General features: G+C 45.6%; 1 protein-coding gene across 1 annotated transcript in view; it reads left to right on the top strand.

Moving 5' to 3' along the window:
- The window catches only part of LOC311127861 (serine protease HTRA1A-like), a 50,183-nt gene that overhangs the window by 11,594 nt on the left and 12,342 nt on the right, over positions 1–26,247 (top strand). The window contains exons 2-3 of the mRNA XM_084159758.1: positions 2,652–2,751; positions 3,111–3,315. Coding sequence (XP_084015884.1) covers positions 2,652–2,751; positions 3,111–3,315 — 305 coding nt within the window. The remainder of the gene's footprint in view (positions 1–2,651; positions 2,752–3,110; positions 3,316–26,247) is intronic.

Genomic DNA, 26,247 nt, shown 5'->3' with positions numbered 1-26,247 from the left:
GTTGGAAGGAGTTGAGGTTTAAGTAGATGCTCTCCAACCTTGGTCCATATGCTATTTGATTCCATCCGTCGTTGACCTGATCTGAACCCCAGCTCCTCAGGCAGAGTGTCTCATTAAGAAATAACCTGTCACGGTCTACAGACGAGGCAACACTGGCAACAGTACCTTGCACTGCTATGGAAGCAGTGCACACTGACTACATCTGGTTTGTTATTTTCCCAAATCAGCAAGAAAGGTTTCGTCATCAACTGGCCCAAACCCACTCTCCTTCATTTCCACTGCAGTGATGTGTCTGTGGAAACAAATCAGTTCTGTCTGTGTCAAGAGGGAGAGCCAGGTATCATCATAATGTAGAGAAGTGAAGCGGACAGGTTGTAAAGGATGGCCTCTCTAGAGACTTCAGACTGATCTCAGGTCTATATATATGAGATTTATCCCTACTGTCTATTCCCATTGTGTTTGAGCTGTGTTCTTTTCCATTCCGTGATGTTCTTGTCTTGGACTTTAAGGAGAATATTTCAGACCCTGACCTTCATTGCAGATGCTATTGGGTGTAACAAACCCAGTCATTTATGGATGAAGTTTTTACATTGGCTTTTGTTAGACTAAAATGAAACAAGTTGCCTAAAGCCATCATGCTATATGACCCCCTAATTTTGGGGCAATTTACAGCTATACTGACGATATGGAATATGAATTCCATTTTGGAATTCCCCCTCTTGAACAGGAAAGAAATGGGGTATTCTGAACGTATAATTAAGTGTAGTATGTCAGGCTAGTGCTCATTCTACGCCAGTGTTGGGCCTCAAGCTGAACATTTATTTTATTTTCTTTCTCAACCCATCACAGTAACGTTAAAGTTAGACTAAAGCGATTTCAGAATAACTTCTAATCATTGGTAGACCCATTATTCTAGGCTTATGGATGACTCTTTGCATTGGATGGCGTGTAATACAATTGAACTAAACAACCTTTATAAGCCCACTATAGCAAGGTGTAGGATTGAACGACAAAACATATTTGGTGCTCTCTTTCTATGTTTTTAACATAATTATTTGAGGAGGATGTGGAAAGATAAAACAGAGTTGTTAAAAGCATGATTATGTTGTCTTTACTTAAATGGGCTATCTGCAGTTCAAACAATAACAAAGCGGGCACCCCACCTCGGTTTTGGTGAACAGCTCAGTAATTGGGTTGGAGAAATGTAACCACTCACATTCATAGACGGAGCTGTGGATGCAAGGACTGACCATCAATGATATCAAAATGATAGTTTTAACCATGTTTTGAGGTTATATAGTCAATGTTTGTTTACAATTACATTGTTTACAACCTGGAGTAAAACAAGCTTATATTTGGGGTTCTGTGGGGTACAACTGTTGAACTAAGCTCATGAGGCATTTTTAAGTTATAGTCTTCAAGAATCAATCCGTGGCCAGTTTATTAAGTACACCACCCCATTCACGAAAATGGTTCGCGTGGCCATGGCTTTCTATATAAAGCCGGCAGACAGGCATCGAGGCATTCAGTTACAGTTCGATTTAACGTTAGAATGGTCAAAACGAGTGACCTTAAGTGGCTTTGAGCATGGTATGATCATCAGTGCCAGGCGCGCCGGTTCCAGAATTTTCAGAAACGGCCGGCCTTCTGTGCTTGTCATGCGCAACAGCGTCTAGGGTTTACCGAGAATGGTGCGACAAACAAAAAAACATCCAGTCAGCGGCAATCCGGTGGGCGAAAACAGAGAGGTCGAAGGAGAATGGCGTTAATGGGAGGTCGAAGGAGAATGGCAAGAATCGTGCAAGCTAAAAGGCGGGCAAATAACAGGCAAATAACGGCGCAGTACAACAGTAGTGTGCTGAACGGCATCTCGGAACGCACAACTAGTCGATCCTTGTCATGGATGGATTATTGCAGCAGACGACCACACCGGGTTCCACTCCTATCAGCTAAAAACAAGAAGTGGCTTCAGTGGGCACGCAATCACCAACACAATTGAGGAGTGAAAAAACATTGCCTGGTCCGATGAATCCCGGTTCCTGTCAGGATTTGGCGTAAGCAGCATGAGTCCATGGCCTCATCCTGCCTGGTGTCAACGGTACAGGCTGGTGGCGGTGGTGTAATGGTGTGAGAAATGTTTTCCTGGCACAAGTTACATCCCTTGGTACCTATTGAGCAATGTGTCATTGCCCCGAAGAATTCAGGCTGTTCTGGAGGTAAACGGGGTTCCAACCCGGTACTAGATGGGGGTACATAATAAACTGGCCACTGAGTGTATATTAATTCAAAAGTTTAAAAAAATATGTTAAAATCACAGATTGCCGATTTAAATAGCAACATGTCTATGATAATCTTCAGAGAAGGCTCAATTCACAACCTGGAAAAAGACAGTATGATATAATTACATATTATATCATCAACATTTCCTGACTTGTCTTCTTACAGAAGACTTCAAAGGCACTTACAGACACAAACACAGGATAGTGTCTATGCCACAAACTGTCATCTTTCCCTTTCTCTTCAGATAAAGACCAGTTTCATATACTTGGATTATTCTTGCACTGCTGTTATATTTTGTCATTGTATTTGTGTTTCTGGTGGTGTTTGAGTATGTTTTTTTCTACATCCTGTCTCTGTTGTTGTATTTCTAGCCCAGGACAACCCTAACAGTCTCAGACACAAATACAACTTCATCGCTGATGTGGTGGAGAGGATCGCCCCGGCCGTGGTTCACATTGAACTCTACCGCAAGTAAGAGCTGCACCTGTGTGTGTGCGTGTGTGTCCATATGTGTGTGTGTGTCTGTGTGTGCATGTGTGTGTATGCGTGTACGTCCTTGAATATCTGTAGACAAATACCAGAGTTTTCTTTACGGCCCACCTGGATGTGAGGCCACACTAGTTGGGACTTTTTCATTATCTCTGCCTCTCATCCTCTTTCTCTGTCTTTATATTCCATATCCCCTGTCTCCCCATCCCCCTTCTCCCTATTTCTAATCATCCCTCCCTTTCTCTCTATAAATGCATCTGTCTCTTCTCTCTCTCTCCCCATCTCTGTCTTTCTTTCCCTTTCTATCTCTCTCTCTCTGTCTCCCCCTCCCTCTCTCTCAGGATGGCATATTCTAAGAGGGAGGTGGCGGTGGCCAGTGGCTCAGGGTTCGTGGTGTCAGAGGATGGACAGATCGTGACCAATGCCCACGTTGTGGCCAATAAGCATAGAGTAAAGGTGGAGCTGAAGAGCGGCGCCACCTACGACGCCAAGATCAAAGACGTGGATGAGAAGTCTGACATCGCACTCCTCAAGATCGACTCACCAGTAAGAGAGGTCACTAGAGGTCACAGTCATAGCTCAATAGTTCCAAATCAAATTGAAATAACTTAATTTAAATCACTTAACACGTCCATAATTAACATAGGAGCCAAACGGAGATTGCAGTTAGAAACATTTGCAACATGTTAATTTGCTTGAGTGCCACCCACTCTTTCACAAAGATCGTCACAATATTCCTTCAAATGGAAACTTTATGGAATATTATAAGTGGCATAAATAGTGGGTTTGAGGAGTGTGGCTTTACACAGAAGCTCCCATGCTTCAGTCTTATTTAATTCCTGCCTATGAGAGTGTGTGGGAATGACATTGACAGTTTCAACACCCAGGAAGCAGATTGGATTTTACGTACAGCCTTCCAGGCCAACAGTAGCCATCTTGGTGCAGTACTTTCCTATATTTTACAACTGCATATCTAGACACCATTAGCAAAGTGAGCAACAATTGAACAACAACAATTACTCAATATTAGCAGAGGAGTCAGAATTACAAGATGAAGCAAGATGTTATTGATAGAAAGGTGTTGTTCAGCTTGAAAACAAAGAGGTGATTGTTTGAGTGGTGCAACAAGTGCAACCAAATGGTCCTTGTAAACGCTGGTATTCAACACATAGTTAATGTTGGCAATGGCATTCAGAAAAAAATACTTCATAAAACAACAGTCGTTACGCAACGATTCTCAGAAATAAACTTGGAAGATATTCTGCAAAGACTCATTACCAGCAGATGAAAACCCATGTTATGCTCCAATGAGAAAATAGTTTTGATAGCAAAAGTTTTGTTCATAAATGGCATGGAGGCAGGCCATGTAAGGGTTTTGCCACGGGAAAGTACAGTAACATAGAGAGACTGTTGCTTTGTGGACCAGCGGGATACACATCCCACATGAATCATAGTCGACAACCATATGAAGGAATGCCTGGCACCCATTCAAAGCCACAGGCTAGGAGTAACTGCACAGCAGAATGCCTCACCGAGCTTTCCCTCGCTTCAATGCACAGCTGAAAAGACACTCACGACAAGGACAGGGCTACACACTGCATCGGCACAAAACGCCAAGACAAGCACAAGGTTATGTTTTTTTTTTTTGGGATCCCCATTAGCTTTTGCATAAGCAGCAGCTACTCTTCCTGGGGTCCACAAAAAAACACAAGACATGACAAGTAACAAAACACTGATACACTGATAGACAAGGACAGTCACACCAATTTAAAATACAATGATATACAAACAATACAACAACAACATTATACAAACAATACAACAACAAAAAGTATGTGTGTGTTAGAGTGTGTCTGTGTGTGTGTGTATTTTAGTGTGTGTCCCCTCACAGTCCCCGCTGTTCCATGAGTTGTTGTTTAATCTGTTTTTAAAGGTCATTTTGCTGTTTGCTTGAGTAATTGGAGGTGGAAGGGAGTTCCATGCGATGATAGCTCTGTATAAAACTGTGCGTTGCCATGAATTTGTTTTGGACATGTGGACTGTGAAGAGACCTCTGGTGGTATGTTTTGTGGGGTATGTATTGGTGTCTGAGCTGAATGTTATTTTATTATGCAGACAATCTGGAATTTTCGTCACAAAAACTAGAAGAGAAGCAGTCAATCTCTCATCAACCCTCAAACAGGAAAGACTGGCATGCATGTTGTTGATATTAGTTCTGTATGTGCAGTTAAGGGAAAGGTGTGATGCTCTGTTTTGAGCCAGCTGCAGCTTTGCGAGGTCTTTCTTTGCTGCGCTGGACCATATTAACAGCCAGTAATCAAGATGGGACCAGAGCCTGAATAACTAGTACAGTTGATTTTTGTGTAAAAAATGCATAACTTATTTTTATAACAGACATACCCCTCTCCATCTTCACAACAACTTTGTCAATATGACTTGAACATGATAATTGACCATCCAATGTTATACCTAGGAGTTTAACTTCCTCAACTTGCTCAATGGTCACACCCTATATGTACAACTCCAGGAGGTTAAGGTCTTAGATAATGTTTTGAACCGAATACAATGCTTTTAGTTTTAGATGTATTTAAGACCAGTTTATTATTAATCACGCATTCTGATATTGACTGTAACTCCTTATTAGAATTTCAGTGAGCTCACTGGCTTTGGGTGCTGACATGTAGAGTGTGTAATCATTTGCATACGTAGTCATTCTAGCTTCATGTAAGATCAGTCGCAAATCATTTGTAAAAATAGAGAAAAGTAACGGCCCAAGGCAACTGCCCTGAGGGACACGGCACTGTACATATCTGATGTTAGAGAAGCTTCCATTGAGGAACACTCTCTGGGTTCTATTGAATAAATAACTCTCCAACCATGTGATTGCAGGTGATGTAAAGCCATAGCAAGTTCGTTTTTTCAATAACAATTTAGGATCAATAACAACTAAGGCTACATGAAATCTAACAATACAGCTCCAACTATCATCTTAATATCCATTTATTTTAACCAATCATCAGTTATCTGTCAGTGCAGTACAAGTTGAGTACCCTTCTCTGTATGCATGCTGAAAGTCAGTAGTTAACTTGTTCTCTGAAAAATATAATTGTATTTGGTCAAACAATCCTCTCCATCAGTTTACTAAGAACAGGCAGCAAACTGATTGGGTGGCTGTTAGAGCCAGCAAAGGGTTCTTTAATATTTTTAGGCAGTGAATTACTTTAGCTTCCTTCCACACCTGTGGGGACACACTCCTTTAGGCTTTGGTTAAATATATAGCAAATAGGAGTGGCAATACAGTCTGCTACCATTCTCAATAGTTTCACATCAAGGTTGTCTATACCTGGTGGCTTATCATTATTGATGGATAGTTTTTCCACCTCTCCCACACTAACTTGACCAAATTAAAAAACAGCAATCCTTCTCTTTCATTATTAGATATTTTATACAAAAATATGATGGTTCGCTGTTCAATGTTGTCACTTTACTAGTGAAATAATCATTAAAATGATTGGCAATATCGAAAGGTTTTGTTATAAATAACCCATCAACTTCAATGAACCATGGAGATGAATTGGGTTTTCTGCCCGTGATATCATTTAAGGTAATCCAAAATCTTTTTCCATTGTGTTTTATGTAATTTATCTTTGTTTGGGAATATAATTTCTTCTTTTTGTACGTTTAGTCACAAAATGGATCAATTTGTTGAGCCAGCTGTTGAAATCTTTGCCCCAGTTGTCCCTTCTGTGTGAGAAAGTGTCTACCCAGTCTGCCCAGTGGGCACAGTCCCAGTTCCATGACTAACCCCCACAGTGGGACAGCACATCCCAGCTAATGAGACAGGGGTTAGGGGAGGGTGTTTGTGAGGGAAATAGTCGAATAGAGATGGAGAGAGTCAGTGAAAGATCAATTAGAGGATGAGAGAGGGAAGGTGTTAATTAGAGGGGAAAATAGGTTTTGTCCTCAGGGCTTCAGGTCTGTACTCTTTTAAGTATTCATATCTTTCCCTCACTCTCCATCCTTCTCTGTCCCTCTCTTGTTTCAAGTGGGAGTCATTATGAGTAGGGGTTACTATTGTCAAACTTTGTAGTGCATATAAGCCCACTGAGAGAGAATCAATCACACATGTGAGCTTTGAAAGTTGACTTTTTGGATGTAGAATACCCTCTCTTCCCCCTCGGTGCTCCATGAGAAGCAGAGTTTATTGGTGGCTGGGTTGGTCCGTTCCTGGGCTGCGGTGTGGTGTACCCCCGTCTCTGGGGAAGACATTAGTCTGTCTGCAGCAGCTGGGACTTCAGAGGATGGGAAGGAGAAAGGGAAAAAGTGCTCCTTTCTGAGAGAGAGTGGGATAGAGAGAGTGAAAGAGACAGGGAATGTGGTCAAGGCCTGGAAAACAGTTCCATATGTCTGGAAAGCTAAGTGAGCTATTAGGCTAATGGGTTCGCTGTGCGATGTAGCGCTGGGAAGATATAGATAGAAGTCATCATGTAGGGGAAGGAGAAGCTTGTTAACGTTATCCACTCACTGCCTAACTTGTCTCTGATACACAATAGTTCACTGACGTTGTCCTCAATTTGGGCAGTGCCAATAAAAACTGAGGAAATCATGTCAACAGACTGATTGCGTTTAAACATGCCTAGCCAAAAGAGGACACCACATCATCATCACTAAATGCATTGACTACATGTTTCTCAGTCCCCTACCACAATGTTAGTCTGTAAGCTCCCCATGTTGTCCACATCCCAGAAGTCTGCTAGGATGACTGGCGCTGGCTAGACCAGACCAGGGCTCTTATTGGTTCAGGAGACATCCAGGACATGCTCTGCTTCTCATCTTGTGGAAAGAGTGGCATCCTTCTGGAAAGAAGCAGAGGGAAAATGAATCACATCCTCGTCTCATCCTCCATTTCACTCGCTCTCCCACAATCGTTCTCATCCATGTGGATGCAGCGTGTCCGGACGAGGGCCAAGGAAAGCCGACTGGCCTTGCCCATCTATTCCATGCTGCAGACTTGGCCTAGTTTGTAGGTGGTTGTTTGCCAAGCCAGCGATGCAGGGAAGAGAGACCCAAACATCCCAACCGCATCTCGTCAGATCTGCATAGCCCAGAGACCAAAGGTGTGTGGTGTCTAGACGCCCGTCGGTGAGATGCCATCCAGTCATCCAGGGTGTCTGTAAACCATGCTGAAGGAAACACAGAGGGAGCTTTTGGCCATGTGTTTGCTGTTATGTTGGCTGTGATATTTACAACAACATGTGTGCACCATATTGTTTTTCTGTCCGATATCAGTAAAGGTTAGGTAACCTAGTATGGTTGAAAGGTGTTTATATTAACTAGCCTATGCTATTAAATATTGTTAATATGGCTAGCAATCAGTGAGGGAAGGGACATTTATTTTCCTTATGACATAGACTTTTCCCAGCTCCTGTGATATATTTGGGTGTGTGCATAACTCTATCCCTAACATTAGCTGTAATATTGAGCTCACACGCATACGTTTCTGCCACCCCTCAGCCACTGCTGATCCCCAGAGCTGATGGTTCTTCAGGTGTGAGCATGTTGGATCACACTCCCCTTTATTCACTGTGGCACAACCCTTGGGCCAAAAGTTAATGTGTAGCCAAAGTACTGTACACCCACGAACAGTCACACCACTTGCTAGTCCTCCCCATGATATCTACAGTATGATCTTTGCACGGTAGCACAGTACTAAAAATCTAACATAATACCTATTGCCTTGAATTCCCCTATAGGAAAAGCACAGTTGTGACCACAGTAAAGACTGTAGAAGTTGTCATAGGTTTAATCACCAAACAAAGGGTGTGTGTATTTCACTGGCATGCCTCTGTGAACTAACGGGTGCCAGCTGTGTTGGTGTCAGTTTACAGTTGTGATTTTGTCAGGGTAAGTAAAATGAACCCGTTTTCACATATTTACATGCGCCTTCTAAACTATTAGCGACAGTCCATCACAGCATGAGGCTTGACAAAAAAAAGTTTGTACCTAGGCTCAAGTCATAAAATAGGAGTTAATGTAATAGGTTTTTAAGTGATTCCAAACTGCCATGGCTGTAATATGAAACAGAGGAGGCATTTTCCCTGTCGGTCCTTCCACCCCCTGCCATGGCAGACACTCTAGATGTACAGTACAATTTTCTAGAGATGGTTGAGATGATAGTATAAGGCCTTTATGAATATCTGGAATGATACCACCACTTCTAAGTGCCCCTGTCATGCAATTGTTTTTCTAGATGGCTGCTAGTAAATACTGGCTTTTCTGTTGAAGTATACTGTACCTGTCACTATCTCAGCCTCTATTAAAATCTGAAATTGTGCCATTCTCAGTTATCTTATGTATGAACCAATCGAGAGCTTGGAAAACAGCTTTTTTTTTTAAGAATAGAAAGGTTGAAATTTCAATTCAAGGTTTTAACTTGAGATCGAGAACCAGGCAGTAGTGCATTTAACTGAAAGCATCTCACATGATGTTAGGGACGGCCAATGCAGGAGAGTGTTTCCTGCTCCTCTTCTTCTCCCTTTAACCTCTACTGGATGGGTGTCCCGAAATAGGGACAGTTGTTGTTCAATACGGATAATGTGACTACAATGACATTGTAAACAAAAGCAAATGTCTTATATGGGCAGAAATGCTTAAATTATTGTTAATCTAACTGCAGTGTCCAATGTACAGTGGGTATTACAGCAAAAAAAATACCATGCTATTGTTTGAGGATAGTGCACAACAACAAAACACTTTTATCACGGCGACAGGTTTGATACATTCACATCTGAAGGTAAATAATGTACTTACATTCAGTAATCTTGCTCTGATTTGTCATCCTGAGGGTTCCAGAGATAAAATATAGCATAGTTTTGTTTGATAAATCAATTTTGATATCCATGTTGTATGCACGATCCATGTTGTATTCCCACTCGTTCAACTTGCAAAGAAAGACATCTGTGAAAATCTAAAGCTAAATCTTGTTTCAGCCAGTCAAGTTAGGTTCCTATTTATTCCTCAGACACTCCAGAAGGTAACCAGCCTTTCCTTCATCATTCTGCATTAGGTATAACAAATCAAATGTTATTTGTCACATACACGTGTTTAGCAGATGTTATTGCGGGTGTAGTGAAATGCTTGTGCTTCTAGCTCCGACAGTGCAGTAATATCTAACAAGTAACATCTAACAATTTCACAACATGTACACAATACAAGGAATGGAATTTAAGAATATATACATATACAGTTGAAGTCGGAAGTTTACATACACTTAGGTTGGAGTCATTAAAACTTGTTTTTCAACCACTCCACAAATTTCTTGTTAACAAACTATAGTTTTGGCAAGTCGGTTAGGACATCTACTTTGGGCATGACACAAGTAATTTTTCCAACAATTGTTTACAGACAGATTATTTCACTTATAATTCACTGTATCACAATTCCAGTGGGCCAGAAGTTTACATACACTAAGTTGACTGTGCCTTTAAACAGCTTGGAAAATTCCAGAAAATAATGTCATGGCTTTAGAAGCTTCTGATAGGCTAATTGACATCATTTGAGTCAATTGGAGGTGTACCTGTGGATGTATCTCAAAGCCTACCTTCAAACTCAGTGCCTCTTTGCTTGACATCATGGGAAAATCAAAAGAAATCAGCCAAGACCTCCGAAAAAAATATTGTAGACCTCCACATGTCTGGTTCAGCCTTGGAAGCAATTTCCAAACGCCTGAAGGTACCACGTTCATCTGTACAAACAATAGTGCGCAAGTATAAACACCATGGGACCACGCAGCCGACATACCGCTCAGGAAGGAGACGCGTTCTGTCTCCTAGAGATGAACGTGCTTTGGTGCGAAAAGTGCAAATCAATCCCAGAACAACAGCAAATGACCTTGTGAAGATGCTGGAGGAAACAGATACAAAAGTATCTATATCCAGAGTAAAACGAGTCCTATATCGACATAGGAAGAAGTCAATGCTCCAAAACCGCCATAAAAAAGCCAGACTACGGTTTGCAACTGCACATGGGGACAAAGATCGTACTTTTTGGAGAAATGTCCTCTTGTCTGATGAAACAAAAATGGAACTGTTTGGCCACAATGACCATCGTTATGTTTGGAGGAAAAAGGGGGTACTTGCAAGCCGAAGAACACCATCCCAACCGTGAAGCACGGGGGTGGCAGCATCATGCTGTGGGGGTGCTTTGCTGCAGGAGGGACTGGTGAACTTCACAAAACAGATGGCATCATGAGGAAGGAAAATTATGTGGATATATTGAAGCAACATCTCAAGACATCAGTCAGGAAGTTAAATCTTGGTCGCAAATGGGTCTTCCAAATAAATGGACAATGACCCCAAGCATACTTACAAAGTTGTGGCAAAATGGCTTAGGGACAAAAAAGTCAAGCCTATAGAACATTTGTGGGCAGAACTGAAAAAGCGTGTGCAAGCAAGGAGGCCTACAAACCTGACTCAGTTACACCAGCTCTGTCAGGAGGAATGGGCCAAAATTCACCCAACTTATTGTGGGAAGCTTGTGGAAGGCTACCTGAAATGTTTGACCCAAGTTAAACAATTTAAAGGCAATGCTACCAAGTACTAATTGAGTGTATGTTAACTTTTGACCCACTGGGAATGTGATGAAAGAAATAAAAGCTGAAATAAATAATTATCTCTACTATTATTCGGACATTTCACATTCTTAAAATAAAGTGGTGATCCTAACTGAACTAAGACAGGGAATTTTTACTAGGATTAAATGTCAGGAATTGTGAAAAATTTAGTTTAAATGTATTTGGCTAAGGTGAAGGGTAACTTCTGACTTCAACTGCATGGACAAGCAATGACAGAGCGGCATGGACTAAGATACAGTAGAATATTATAGCATAGAGTAGTACAAGATATGTTAACATTATTAAAGTGACTAGTGTTCCATTTCTTAAAGTAGCCTTTGATTTCAATAGGCAGCAGCAGCCTCTAATGTGCTAGTGATGGCTATTTAACAGTCTTATGGCCTTGAGATAGAAGCTGTTTTTCATTCTCTCGGTCCCAGCTTTGATGCACCTGTACTGACCTCGCCTTCTGGATGATAGCGGGGTGAACAGGCAGTGGCTTGGTTGGTTGATGTCCTTGATTATCTTTTTGGCCTTCCTGTGACATCGGGTGCTGTAGGTGTCTTGGAGGGCGGGTAGTTTGCCCCCGGTAATGCGTTCGGCAGACTGCACCACCCTCTGGAGAGCCCTGTGGTTGCGGGCGGTGCAGTTGCCGTACCAGGCGGTGATACAGCCCGACAGGATGCTCTCAATTGTGCATCTGTAAAAGTTTGTGAGGGTTTAAGGTGCCAAGCCAAAATTCTTCAGCGTCCTGAGGTTGAAGAGGCTCTGTTGCGCCTTCTTCACCACACTGTCTGCATGGGTGGACCATTTCAGTTTGTCAGTGATGTGTACGTCAAGAAACTTGAAGCTTTCCACCTTCTCCACTGCGGTCCCGTCGATGTGGATAGGGGGGTGCACCCTCTGCTGTTTCCTGAAGTCCACGATCATCTCCTTTGTTTTGTTGACATTGAGTGAGAGGTTATTTTCCTGGCACCACACTCCCAGATACAGAAACAAGTTTAGCAACGAAGACACAACATCATTACTCGCCGATGAGACGGGCGGTGTTCACTTGATTGACTGTATCTTGGTCCAATGACCACCTATCATTTGAAACATAGCTAGCTAGATAGCCAATGAGCTGGGCTTTACATGAGTATGAGATGGTCCTTTGTCTGAGGAAAAGCCTGTGTATTCAGCACGCGCGCAACGCGGTTTAGTTTCCATTGGAAATCTAAACAAGGAAGTGGCGCATCGCGTTATGCACAGCTCGATTTAGTAAACAAAGTTTTCTGCAAATTTTGAAAGTACAATATGGCTACTAATACTGGAAAAGCTAAATCAAAGTCCAGGTATACAGCTTTGGATGAGATTATAGCAGAAATCGACCGGGAAAGTGTCACAGAACCAGTAGATGAGGACTTAGTGAATATAGTTTAGACTCAACAGCTGAAGATGTTTTTGGAAGGAGACAACGCCAATTTAGACTGGTAAGTGAAATACGTTTTTTCTACTCATGCTTATGCAGTTGTTTGAGTGGTTGCATATTATTATTTAGAGATATTTTTTAGATGTTTTATTTGATTGCTATAAATAAAGCTGTGGAAAAAATTAAGAGACCACTGCAAAATTATACATTTCTCTGGTTTTACTATTTATAGGTATGTGTTTGGGTAAAAATAACATTTTTGTTTTATTCTATAAACTACTGACAACATTTCTCCCAAATTCCAAATAAAAATATTGTCATTTAGAGCATTTATTTGCAGAAAATGACAACTGGTCAAAATAACAGACCTCGAATAATGCAAAGAAAATAAGTTCATGTTCATTTTTAAACAACACAACACTAATGTTTTAACTTAGGAAGAGTTCAGAAATCAATATTTGGTGGAATAACCCTGATTTTTCAATCACAGCTTTCATGTGTCATGGCATGCTCTCCACCAGTCTTTCACATTGATATTGGGTGACTTTATGCCACTCCTGGCGCAAAAATTCAAGCAGCTCAGCTTTGTTTGATGGCTTGTGACCATCCATCTTCCTCTTGATCAAATTCCAGACGTTTTTAATGGGGTTCAGGTCTAGAGATTGGGCTGGCCATGACAGGGTCTTGATCTGGTGGTCCTCCATCCACACCTTGATTGACCTGGCTGTGTGGCATGGTGCATTGTCCTGCTGGAAAAACCAATCCTCAGAGTTGGGGAACAATGTCAGAGAAAGGGAAGCAAGTTTTCTTCCAGGACAACCTTGTACGTGGCTTGATTCATGCATCCTTCACAAAGACAAATCTGCCCGATTCCAGCCTTGCTGAAGCACTCCCAGATCATCACCGATCCTCCACCAAATTTCACAGTGGGTGCGAGACACTGTGGCTTGTAGGCCTCTCCAGGTCTCCGTCTAACCATTAGACAACCAGGTGTTGGGCAAAGCTGAAAATTGGACTCATCAGAGAAGATGACCTTACTCCAGTCCTCTACGGTCCAATCCTTATGGTATTTTGCAAACCTCAGCCTGGCTCTTCTTTGCTTCTCATTGATGAAGGGCCTGTTTCGAACCGTCCTCGCCGTGCACTTCACCCCAGCTGCCGTTTGCCATTCTTTTTGTAGGTCACTTGATGTCATCCTACGGTTGTTGAGTGACATTCGAATGAGTTGGCGGTCATCCCGGTCAGTAGAGAGTCGTTTTCGCCCTCTGCCGGTCTGTAGCTTTGTTGTCCCCAATGTCTGCTGCTTGACCTTGTTCTTATGAACCGCCGTCTTTGAAATTTTAAGGATGGAAGCAACCTGACGCTCACTGTATCCCTCTGCCAGTAAAGCCCTAATTGAACCCTTCTTTTCCTCACTCAAAACTTTCCTTTTCAACTCTTTTGGCATGGTCAATAGTTATTTTTTGATTAATATTACTTATGAGGTACTATTAGCACTGTTTTTGCCATCCAGCTGGTCCTATTGCAAGAGGATAGTGATGACCACAGCAGTGTTTTTTATATTTTTCCTCGTTAAATAAGATTTGGTTCATGTGATCACCTAATCAGTACCTAATTCAGTAGAATGAGGTGTGCCTGTGTTGGAATTCAACAGACACTGGAATGGAATGGCTGTCATACATGTAGAGATGCTGATTTAATAAAAAGGTGCAGTGGTCTCTTAATTTTTTCCACAGCTGTGTATATATATATATATATATATATATATATATATATATATATATATATATATATATATATATAATACCTAATGAAATATGTGTATGAATAGCAAACAAGGCATTCGAAAACCACAGCCACAGCATGTCAAAGTCAACATAAAATACACATTGGCTATACATTGTGGGTCTATATATATATATAAATATATATAAATATATATATATAAATATATATATATATATATATATATATATATATATATATATATATATATATATATATATATAGACCCACAATGTATAGCCAATGTGTATTTTATGTTGACTTTGACATATATATATAGACCCACAATGTATAGCCAATGTGTATTTTATGTTGACTTTGACATGGTGTGGCTGTGGTTTTCGAATGCCTTGTATATATATACACTACCGTTCAAAAGTTTGGGGTCACTTAGAAATGTCCTTGTTTTCGAAAGAAAAGCATTTTTTTTGTCCATTAAAATAACATCAAATTGATCAGAAATACAGTGTAGACATTGTTAATGTTGTAAATGACTATTGTAGCTGAAAACGGCTGATTTTTAATGGAATATCTACATAGGCATACAGAGGCCCATTATCAGCAACCATCAGTCTGTCACGCCCTGGCTCTGGGGACTCTTAAATGTTGAGCCAGGGTGTGTAGTGTCTATGTTTTGTTTTCTATGTGTTTCTGTCTAGATCGTTTATTTCTATGTTGACCAGGGTGGTTCCCAATTAGAGACAGCTGTGGCTCGTTGTCTCTGATTGGGAACCATACTTAGGCAGCCTGTTTTGCACTTGTCATTTGTGGGATCTTGTTCCGGAGAGGTTTGTGTTTGTTAACCTTAGGACTTCACGTATCGTTTTGTTGTTTTGTTATGGTTATGAAAAGTACTCATTAAAAGATGTACGCATATCACGCTGCGCCTTGGTCCGTTGCTTACGACGATCGTGACAGAAGATCCCACCAATTAAGGACCAAGCAGCGTGTCCAGGAGCAAATGCCGGAGGTAACGCTAGTGGATGTCCTCCTCGGTTGGGGGAAGATCACCGAGGAGGAGGCCGTCCGCTACCGGAGGGCGATGAGGGAGGATGTCCAGGCAGGAGAGGAGAAGCAGCGCCAACTGGGCCGTCGTCGGACAGGCGAGAGGCAACCCCAATAATTTTTTTGGGGGGGGCACACGGCAAGGACGACGGGGCTGCTGGAGGCAGCTACAGGGCGAGTTTGTGGACTAGGAGAGGAGGCCACCAGGTTACGGGGGCCATTGGTCAGGAGGGAGAAGGAGAGTGTGGAGGCACGGCGAGAGGAACTGAGTAGGCAGCAGAGGGAGCGTAGGTTTATGAGGAAACCCAGTCCCGCTCCTCGCACCAAGCAAGTGGTGTGTGTCACCAGTCCGGTCCGGCCCATTCCCGATTCCCGCACAAGGCCAGTGGTGTGTGTTCCCAGTACGGTCAGGCCCGTTCCTGCTCCCCGCACTAAGTTAGTGGTGCGTGTTCCCAGTACGGCCCAACCTGTTCCTGCTCCCCGCACTAAGTTAGTGGTGCGTGTTCCCAGTCTGGCCCGACCCGTTCTGCTCCCCGCACTAAGTTAGTGTTGCGTGTTCCTAGTCCGGCCCAACCCGTTCCTGCTCCCCGCACTAAGTTAATGGTGCGTGTTCCCAGTACGGCCCAACCCGTTCCTGCTCCACGCACTAAGTTAGTGGTGCGTGTTCCCAGTACGGCCCAACCCATTCCTGCTCCCCGCACTAAGTTAGTGGTGCGTGTTCCCAGTCCGGCCCGACCCGTTCCTGCCCCTCGCACCAAGCCAGTGGTACGCGTCGCCAGCCCGGCCCGGCCTGTTCCTGCCCCTCGCACCAAGCCAGTGGTGCGCGTCGCCAGCCCGGCCCGGCCTGTTCCTGCCCCTCGCACCAAGCCTGTGGTGCGCGTCGCCAGCCCGGCCCGGCCTGTTCCTGCCCCTCGCACCAAGCCAGTGGTGCACGTCGCCAGCCCGGCCCGGCCTGTTCCTGCCCCTCGCACTAAGCCTGTGGTGCGCGTCGCCAGCCCGGCCCAACCCATTCCTGCTCCCCGCACTAAGTTAGTGGTGCGTGTTCCCAGTCCGGCCCGACCCGTTCCTGCCCCTCGCACCAAGCCAGTGGTACGCGTCGCCAGCCCGGCCCGGCCTGTTCCTGCCCCTCGCACCAAGCCAGTGGTGCACGTCGCCAGCCCGGCCCGGCCTGTTCCTGCCCCACGCACTAAGTTAGTGGTGCGTGTTCCCAGTACGGCCCAACCCATTCCTGCTCCCCGCACTAAGTTAGTGGTGCGTGTTCCCAGTCCGGCCCGACCCGTTCCTGCCCCTCGCACCAAGCCAGTGGTACGCGTCGCCAGCCCGGCCCGGCCTGTTCCTGCCCCTCGCACCAAGCCAGTGGTGCGAGTCGCCAGCCCGGCCCGGCCTGTTCCTGCCCCTCGCACCAAGCCTGTGGTGCGCGTCGCCAGCCCGGCCCGGCCTGTTCCTGCCCCTCGCACCAAGCCAGTGGTGCACGTCGCCAGCCCGGCCCGGCCTGTTCCTGCCCCTCGCACTAAGCCTGTGGTGCGCGTCGCCAGCCCGGCCCGGCCTGTTCCTGCCCCTCGCACCAAGCCTGTGGTGCGCGTCGCCAGCCCGGTCCGGCCTGTTCCTGCTCCCCGCACCAAGCCAGTGGTGCGAGTCGCCAGCCCGGCCCGGCCTGTTCCTGCCCCTCGCACCAAGCCTGTGGTGCGCGTCGCCAGCCCGGCCCGGCCTGTTCCTGCCCCTCGCACCAAGCCAGTGGTGCGAGTCGCCAGCCCGGCCCGGCCTGTTCCTGCCCCTCGCACTAAGCCTTTGGTGCGCGTCGCCAGCCCGGCCCGGCCTGTTCCTGCCCCTCGCACCAAGCCAGTGGTGCGCGTCGCCAGCCCGGCCCGGCCTGTTCCTGCCCCTCGCACCAAGCCTGTGTGCGCGTCGCCAGCCCGGCCCGGCCTGTGCCTGCTCCCCGCACCAAGCCAGTGGTGCGCGTCGCCAGCCCGGTCCGGCCTGTTCCTGCTCCCCGCACCAAGCCAGTGGTGCGCGTCGCCAGCCCGGTCCGGCCTGTTCCTGCTCCCCGCACCAAGCCTTTGGTGTGCGTCGTCAGCCCGGTCCGGCCTTTTCCTGCTCCCCGCACCAAGGCAGTGGTGCGCGTCGCCAGCCCGGTCCGGCCTGTTCCTGCTCCCCGCACCAAGCCTTTGGTGTGCGTCGTCAGCCCGGTCCGGCCTGTTCCTGCTCCCCGCACCAAGCCAGTGGTGCGCGTCGCCAGCCCGGTCCGGCCTGTTCCTGCTCCCCGCACCAAGCCAGTGGTGCGCGTCGTCAGTCCGGCACAGCCCGTGCCTGTTCCAACGGTGCCTGGTCAGGTACCGGTCAGCTGCTCCACACCGGAACCTAAGCAATCCGCTCCACCGATGTCCAGTCCAGCTCCAGCCAGCGGGACCAGACCAGTGGCGCTACGGGGGGGTAGCTAGAGAGTGGTGGTCACGCCCGGAGCCGGAGCCGCCTCCGAGGCAGAATGCCCACCCGGCCCCTCCCCTGTTGGGTTTAGTTGGCGCGGTCGCAGTCCGCGCCTTTGGGGGGGGGGTACTGTCACGCCCTGGCTCTGGGGACTCTTAAATGTTGAGCCAGGGTGTGTAGTGTCTATGTTTTGTTTTCTATGTGTTTCTGTCTAGATCGTTTATTTCTATGTTGACCAGGGTGGTTCCCAATTAGAGACAGCTGTGGCTCGTTGTCTCTGATTGGGAACCATACTTAGGCAGCCTGTTTTGCACTTGTCATTTGTTGGATCTTGTTCCGGAGAGGTTTGTGTTTGTTAACCTTAGGACTTCACGTATCGTTTTGTTGTTTTGTTATGGTTATGAAAAGTACTCATTAAAAGATGTACGCATATCACGCTGCGCCTTGGTCCGTTGCTTACGACGATCGTGACAGAAGATCCCACCAATTAAGGACCAAGCAGCGTGTCCAGGAGCAAACGCCGGAGGTAACGCTAGTGGATGTCCTCCTCGGTTGGGGGAAGATCACAGAGGAGGAGGCCGTCCGCTACCGGAGGGCGATGAGGGAGGATGTCCAGGCAGGAGAGGAGAAGCGGCGCCAACCGGGCCGTCATCGGACAGGCGAGAGGCAACCCCAATAATTTTTTTGGGGGGGGGCACACGGCAAGGACGACGGGGCTGCTGGAGGCAGCTACAGGGCGAGTTTGTGGACTAGGAGAGGAGGCCACCAGGTTACGGGGGCCATTGGTCAGGAGGGAGAAGGAGAGTGTGGAGGCACGGCGAGAGGAACTGAGTAGGCAGCAGAGGGAGCGGAGGTTTATGAGGAAACCCAGTCCCGCTCCTCGCACCAAGCAAGTGGTGTGTGTCACCAGTCCGGTCCGGCCCGTTCCCGATTCCCGCACAAGGCCAGTGGTGTGTGTTCCCAGTACGGTCAGGCCCGTTCCTGCTCCCCGCACTACGTTAGTGGTGCGTGTTCCCAGTACGGCCCAACCCGTTCCTGCTCCCCGCACTAAGTTAGTGGTGCGTGTTCCCAGTCCGGCCCAACCCGTTCCTGCTCCCCGCACTAAGTTAATGGTGCGTGTTCCCAGTACGGCCCAACCCATTCCTGCTCCCCGCACTAAGATAGTGGTGCGTGTTCCCAGTCCGGCCCGACCCGTTCCTGCCCCTCGCACCAAGCCAGTGGTGCGCGTCGCCAGCCCGGCCCGGCCTGTTCCTGCCCCTCGCACCAAGCCAGTGGTGCGAGTCGCCAGCCCGGCCCGGCCTGTTCCTGCCCCTCGCACCAAGCCTGTGGTGCGCGTCGCCAGCCCGGCCCGGCCCGGCCTGTGCCTGCTCCCCGCACCAAGCCAGTGGTGCGCGTCGCCAGCCCGGTCCGGCCTGTTCCTGCTCCCCGCACCAAGCCAGTGTTGCGCGTTGCCAGCCCGGTCCGGCCTGTTCCTGCTCCCCGCACCAAGCCTTTGGTGTGCGTCGTCAGCCCGGTCCGGCCTTTTCCTGCTCCCAGCACCAAGGCAGTGGTGCGCGTCGCCAGCCCGGTCCGGCCTGTTCCTGCTCCCCGCACCAAGCCAGTGGTGCGCGTCGCCAGCCCGGTCCGGCCTGTTCCTGCTCCCCGCACCAAGCCAGTGGTGCGCGTCGTCAGTCCGGCACAGCCCGTGCCTGTTCCACCGGTGCCTGGTCAGGTACCGGTCAGCTGCTCCACACCGGAGCCTAAGCAATCCGCTCCACCGATGTCCAGTCCAGCTCCAGCCAGCGGGGCCAGACCAGACCAGTGGCGCTACGGGGGGGTAGCTAGAGAGTGGTGGTCACGCCCGGAGCCGGAGCCGCCTCCGAGGTGGAATGCCCACCCGGCCCCTCCACTGTTGGGTTTAGTTGGCGCGGTCGCAGTCCGCGCCTTTGGGGGGGGTACTGTCACGCCCTGGCTCTGGGGACTCTTAAATGTTGAGCCAGGGTGTGTAGTGTCTATGTTTTGTTTTCTATGTGTTTCTGTCTAGATCGTTTATTTCTATGTTGGCCAGGGTGGTTCCCAATTAGAGACAGCTGTGGCTCGTTGTCTCTGATTGGGGACCATACTTAGGCAGCCTGTTTTGCACTTGTCATTTGTGGGATCTTGTTCCGGAGAGGTTTGTGTTTGTTAACCTTAGGACTTCACGTATCGTTTTGTTGTTTTGTTATGGTTATGAAAAGTACTCATTAAAAAATGTACGCATATCACGCTGCGCCTTGGTCCGTTGCTTACGACGATCGTGACACAGTCCTGTGTTCCAATGGCACGTTGTGTTTGCTAATCCAGGTTTATCATTTTAAAAGGCTAATTGATCATTAGAAAACCCTTTTGCAATTATGATAGCACAGCTGAAAACTGTTGTGCTGATTAAATAAGCAATAAAACTGGCCTTCTTGAGACTAGTTGAGTATCTGGAGCATCAGCAATTGTGGGTTCGATTACAGGCTAAAAATGGCCAGAAACAAATAACTTTCTTCTGAAACTCGTCAGTCTATTCTTGTTCTGAGAAATGAAGGCTATTCCATGCGAGAAATTGCCAAGAAACTGAAGATCTCGTACAACGCTGTGTACTACTCCCTTCACAGAACAGCGCAAACTGGCTCTAACCAGAATAGAAATAGGTGTGGGAGGCCCCGGTGCACAACTGAGCAAGAGGACAAATATATTAGAGTGTCTAGTTTGAGAAACAGATGCCACACAGGTCCTCACCTGGCAGCTACATTAAATAGTACCCACAAAACACCAGTCTCAACATCAACAGTGAAGAGGCGACTCAGGGATGCTGACCTTCTAGGCAGAGTTGCAAAGAAAAAGCCATATCTCAGACTGGCCAATAAAAAGAAAAGATTAAGATCGGCAAAAGAACACAGACACTGGACAGAGGAAGATTGGAAAAAAGTATTATGGACAGACGAATCGAAGTGTGAGGTGTTCAGATCACAAAGAAGAACATTTGTGAGACACAGACCAAATGAAAAGATGCTGGAGGAGTGCTTGATGCCATCTGTCAAGCATGGTGGAGGCAATGTGATGGTCTGGGGGTGCTTTGGTGGTGGTAAAGTGGGAGATTTGTACAGGGTAAAAGGGATCTTGAAGAAGGAAGGCTATCACTCCATTTTGCAACGCCATGCCATACATCCTCTGTAGCTCAATTGGTAGAGCATGGCGCTTGTAACGCCAGGGTAGTGGTTTCGATCCCCGGGACCACCCATACGTAAAAATGTATGCACACATGACTGTAAGTCGCTTTGGATAAAAGCGTCTGCTAAATGGCATATTATTATTATTATTATACTCTGTGGACGGCTCTTGATTGGAGCCAATTTCCTCCTAAACAGGACAATGACCCAAAGCACAGCTCCAAACTATGCTAGAACTATTTAGGGAAGAAGCAGTCAGCTGTTATTCGGTCTATAAAGGAGTGGCCAGCACAGTCACCGGATCTCAACCCTATTGAGCTGTTGTGGGAGCAGCTTGACCATATGGTACGTAAGAAGTGCCCATCAAGCCAATCCAACTTGTGGGAGGTGCTTCAGGAAGCATGGGGTGAAATCTCTTCAGATTACCTCAACAAATTGACAACTAGAATGCCAAAGGTCTGCAAGGCTGTAATTGCTGCAAATGGATGATTCTTTGACGAAAGCAAAGTTTGAAGGACACAATTATTATTTCTATTAAAAATCATTATTTCTAACCTTGTCAATGACTACATTTCCTATTCATTTTTGCTATATTTCTAATTCAAACTCATTTCATGTATGTTTTCATGGAAAACAAGGACATTTCTAAGTGACCCCAAACTTTTGAACGGTAGTGTATATACAGTGGGTGAAAAAAGGATTTAGTCAGCCACCAATTGTGCAAGTTCTCCCACTTAAAAAGATGAGAGAGGCCTGTCATTTTCATCATAGGTACACGTCAACTATGACAGACAAATTGAGAATTTTTTTTCCAGAAAATCACATTGTAGGATTTTTAATGAATTTATTTGCAAATTATGGTGGAAAATAAGTATTTGGTCACCTACAAACAAGCAAGATTTCTGGCTCTCACAGACCTGTAACTTCTTCTTTAAGAGGCTCCTCTGTCCTCCACTCGTTACCTGTATTAATGGCACCTGTTTGAACTTGTTATCAGTATAAAAGACACCTGTCCACAACCTCAAACAGTCACACTCCAAACTCCACTATGGTCAAGACCAAAGAGCTGTCAAAGGACACCAGAAACAAAATTGTAGACCTGCACCAGGCTGGGAAGACTGAATCTGCAATAGGTAAGCAGCTTGGTTTGAAGAAATCAACTGTGGGAGCAATTATTAGGAAATGGAAGACATACAAGACCACTGATAATCTCCCTCGATCTGGGGCTCCACGCAAGATCTCACCCCGTGGGGTCAAAATGATCACAAGAACGGTGAGCAAAAATCCCAGAACCACACGGGGGGACCTAGTGAATGACCTGCAGAGAGCTGGGACCAAAGTAACAAAGCCTACCATCAGTAACACACTACTCCGCCAGGGACTCAAATCCTGCATTGCCAGACGTGTCCCCCTGCTTAAGCCAGTACATGTCCAGGCCCATCTGAAGTTTGCTAGAGTGCATTTGGATGATCCAGAAGAGGATTGGGAGAATGTCATATGGTCAGATGAAACCAAAATATAACTTTTTGGTAAAAACTCAACTCATCGTGTTTGGAGGACAAAGAATGCTGAGTTGCATCCAAAGAACACCATACCTACTGTGAAGCATGGGGGTGGAAACTTCATGCTTTGGGGCTGTTTTTCTGCAAAGGGACCAGGACGACTGATCCGTGTAAAGGAAAGAATGAATGGGGCCATGTATCGTGAGATTTTGAGTGAAAACCTCCTTCCATCAGCAAGGGCATTGAAGATGAAACGTGGCTGGGTCTTTTAGCATGACAATGATCCCAAACACACCTCCCGGGCAACGAAGGAGTGGCTTCGTAAGAAGCATTTCAAGGTCCTGGAGTGGCCTAGCCAGTCTCCAGATCTCAACCCCATAGAAAATCTTTGGAGGGAGTTGAAAGTCCGTGTTGCCCAGCGACAGCCCCAAAACATCACTGCTCTAGAGGAGATCTGCATGGAGGAATGGGCCAAAATACCAGCAACAGTGTGTGAAAACCTTGTGAAGACTTACAGAAAACGTTTGACCTGTGTCATTGCCAACAAGGGGTATATAACAAAGTATTGAGAAACTTTTGTTATTGACCACATACTTATTTTCCACCATAATTTGCAAATAAATTCATAAAAAATCCTACAATGTGATTTTCTGGAATTTCTTTTCTCATTTTGTCCGTCATAGTTGACATGTACCTATGATGAAAATTACAGGCCTCTCTCATCTTTTTAAGTGGGAGAACTTGCACAATTGGTGGCTGACTAAATACTTTTTTTCCCCACTGTATATAAAAGCCACTGGGGGCTGGTGACGGGAGGACGGCACACAACAATGGCTGGAATGGAGTGGAATGGCCAGAATGGATTGAATGGAACAGCACCAAACAGATGAAAACCATGTGCTTGATACCATTCCACTCACCCCACCCCGGCCACCACTACGAGCCGTCCTCCCCTCACCAGCCTTTTTTACCATTGGTACACACACTTCACCACAGTGATTGTGTTCCCCCTACTCTATATTATATATAATATGTTTATAGATATGTGTTGTTTATTTGATGTATTGATGCAGGGCTCATCCGTAAAAATATTCTTACTATATATATTTTTTTATTCAGTCCGACCCCTGCTGCTGTCTCTGGCTCCAAGCCCGGCCATCTAGAGGTGTGAAGAGGCCAGCCCAGGAGATGATGTGGAGCCACTTCCACCAACATTTAGACCGAAAAGGCAGCCAGGACCTCAGCTGGACTTTACTGGAAAGTACAGCCCCCTTCATCTTCACCCCTCTACTCCTGCCACCAGTTGTGTTCACCTGCCAAAATACATAACTGCTGACATGAATGTGCCTCAGGGCCAAAAAGAGCACAGCAGGGAGGCGTCGTTGTATTTGTATTTGTATTTGTATTTGTATTTATTATGGATCCCCATTAGCTGCTGCCAAGGCAGCAGCCACTCTTCCTGGGGTCCAGCAAATTAAAGCAGTTTATACCATTTTAAAAACACTACAATACATTCACAGATTTCACAACACACTGTGTGCCCCCCTACCACTACCACATATCTACAGTACAATATCCAAGTGTACGTGTGTGTATAGTGTGTATGTTATCGTGTGTGTGTTTGTATGCATGTGTCTGTGCCTATGTTTGTGTTACTTCACAGTACCTGCTGTTCCATAAGGTGTATGAATGAGGGAGCTACATAACATTTAGTATGAAGTGTTTGTGGTGTGTTCACTTATGACATTAGATCAGTGTTGGCTGCTAACTTCGCCCTTATCTTAAATAGTTAATCATATATGACATTCCTGGGAGTGTGTAAACGTGTATTTTTTATTACCATAGCATTGTTGTATGTTCTCTATAGTTATGTACTTGAAAATGTATCAATATAGCAATTCGGCCACTTGGAGGCCACTTGGGTACATTTGGGCAAACTTATGAGGGACACCTGGGTGACTTCATACTAAATGTTATGTAGCTCCCTCATTCTTGAAGGTATCAGTCTGAATCTTTGCACAAACACTGTTGCCCTCTTGTAGACAACATCTAAATTACCTCCAGCTTCCTATCATAATGTATGGCTTTTCTTTTTCATGTCAAAGATGATGCAACAAAAATAAAGACATGTTTTTTTGTTTGTTTTATCTTTTACCAGATCTATTGTGTTATGTTCTCCTACATCAATTTCACATTTCCACAAACTTCAAAGTGTTTCCTTTCAAATAGTATCAAGAACATGCATATCCTTGCTTCAGGTCCTGAGCTACAGGTAGTTAGATTTGGGTATGTCATTTTAGGCGGAAATTGAAAAGAAGGGTCTGATCCTTAAAAGGTTAACCACCTCTTCTTAAAGTGTAAAAACTGTTGGTAGCTAAATCCGGCAAGAACTAGGACCATGAAAAAAACTCTACGCAGTTGGCTTCTGAGCCCTCACGCTAGTGACTGAATGCTGAAATACTTTGTTCTGATTCACTACAGGCCAGAACTGTACGGATGCTTCTCAGTCCAGGACTTTTAGTATCTTCATCACCACCACACACAGATAATGTGGTCAATGTTGGGGGATAAGTGTTAATGCATTAAGACCAGCCCATGGTTCAAAATAACCTGGTGAGTCACTTATGGTCAAGAGAAAGTCAGAACCACCGAAAATACATACAGTACCCGTCAAAAGATTGGACACACCTACTCATTCAAGTTTTTTTGTCTTAATTTTGACTATTTTCTACATTGTAGAATAATAGTGAAGACATCAAAACTATGAAATAACCCATATGGAATCATGTAGTAACCAAAAAAGTGTTATGTTACTTTGAAGAATCTAAAATATATTTTGATTTATTTAACACTTTTTTGGTTACTTCATGATTCGATATGTGTTATTTCATATTTTGGATGTCTTCACTATTATTCTACAATGTAGGAAATAGTAAAAATAAAGAAAAAGCCATGAATGAGTAGGTGTGTCTAAACTTTTGACTGGTACTGTATATTCAACACGGAATCCACAAGGACAAAAAGTAGCTGGGTTCAGGTGGTGATAGCTAGACTAACAGTCTTCACACATGAAGAGTCATTCCATTTGATGTTTGCTTTATGCCTATTCACACATAGACACTCCCACCCTCAAAGGGCTCATATCAGCTAGCCTAGGCATTCACAGTGTATAAGTGAATGTGTGTAAGCCTGACTGTACCGCCCACAATACAGTGGCAGCATTGTGTGTAAGCAGATGGATATGTACATGTGTGTGTCAAGCTTTGTTTTCTTTATTCACTTGTCTGAGACATTTCAATAAGCATCCTTCGATTGTATAACAATCACGCTGTTATTAGCACTATCACCACAGCAAGCGGCTGGCAGACAACCAGTGACTCAGACGCACCTGACTTCCTCTTGCCACCATGTGCCTTTTCTCCCTCCATCTGGTTATCCCCTTACCCTGGTCGGGTCGGGGTACGGGCGGTGTGTGTGTGTTTTTTACTTTTTTTAAACTAATCTTGTGGGGACCAGAAGTCCTCACAAGGATAGTTAAACAAGGAAAATCCGGACAAGTGGGGA

Source organism: Coregonus lavaretus (assembly GCF_964263955.1).
Source record: "Coregonus lavaretus genome assembly, chromosome: 1".
Taxonomy (NCBI): domain Eukaryota; kingdom Metazoa; phylum Chordata; class Actinopteri; order Salmoniformes; family Salmonidae; genus Coregonus; species Coregonus lavaretus.
Note: the sequence above shows the minus strand (reverse complement) of the source record. Positions and strands in the feature narration are given on the sequence as shown.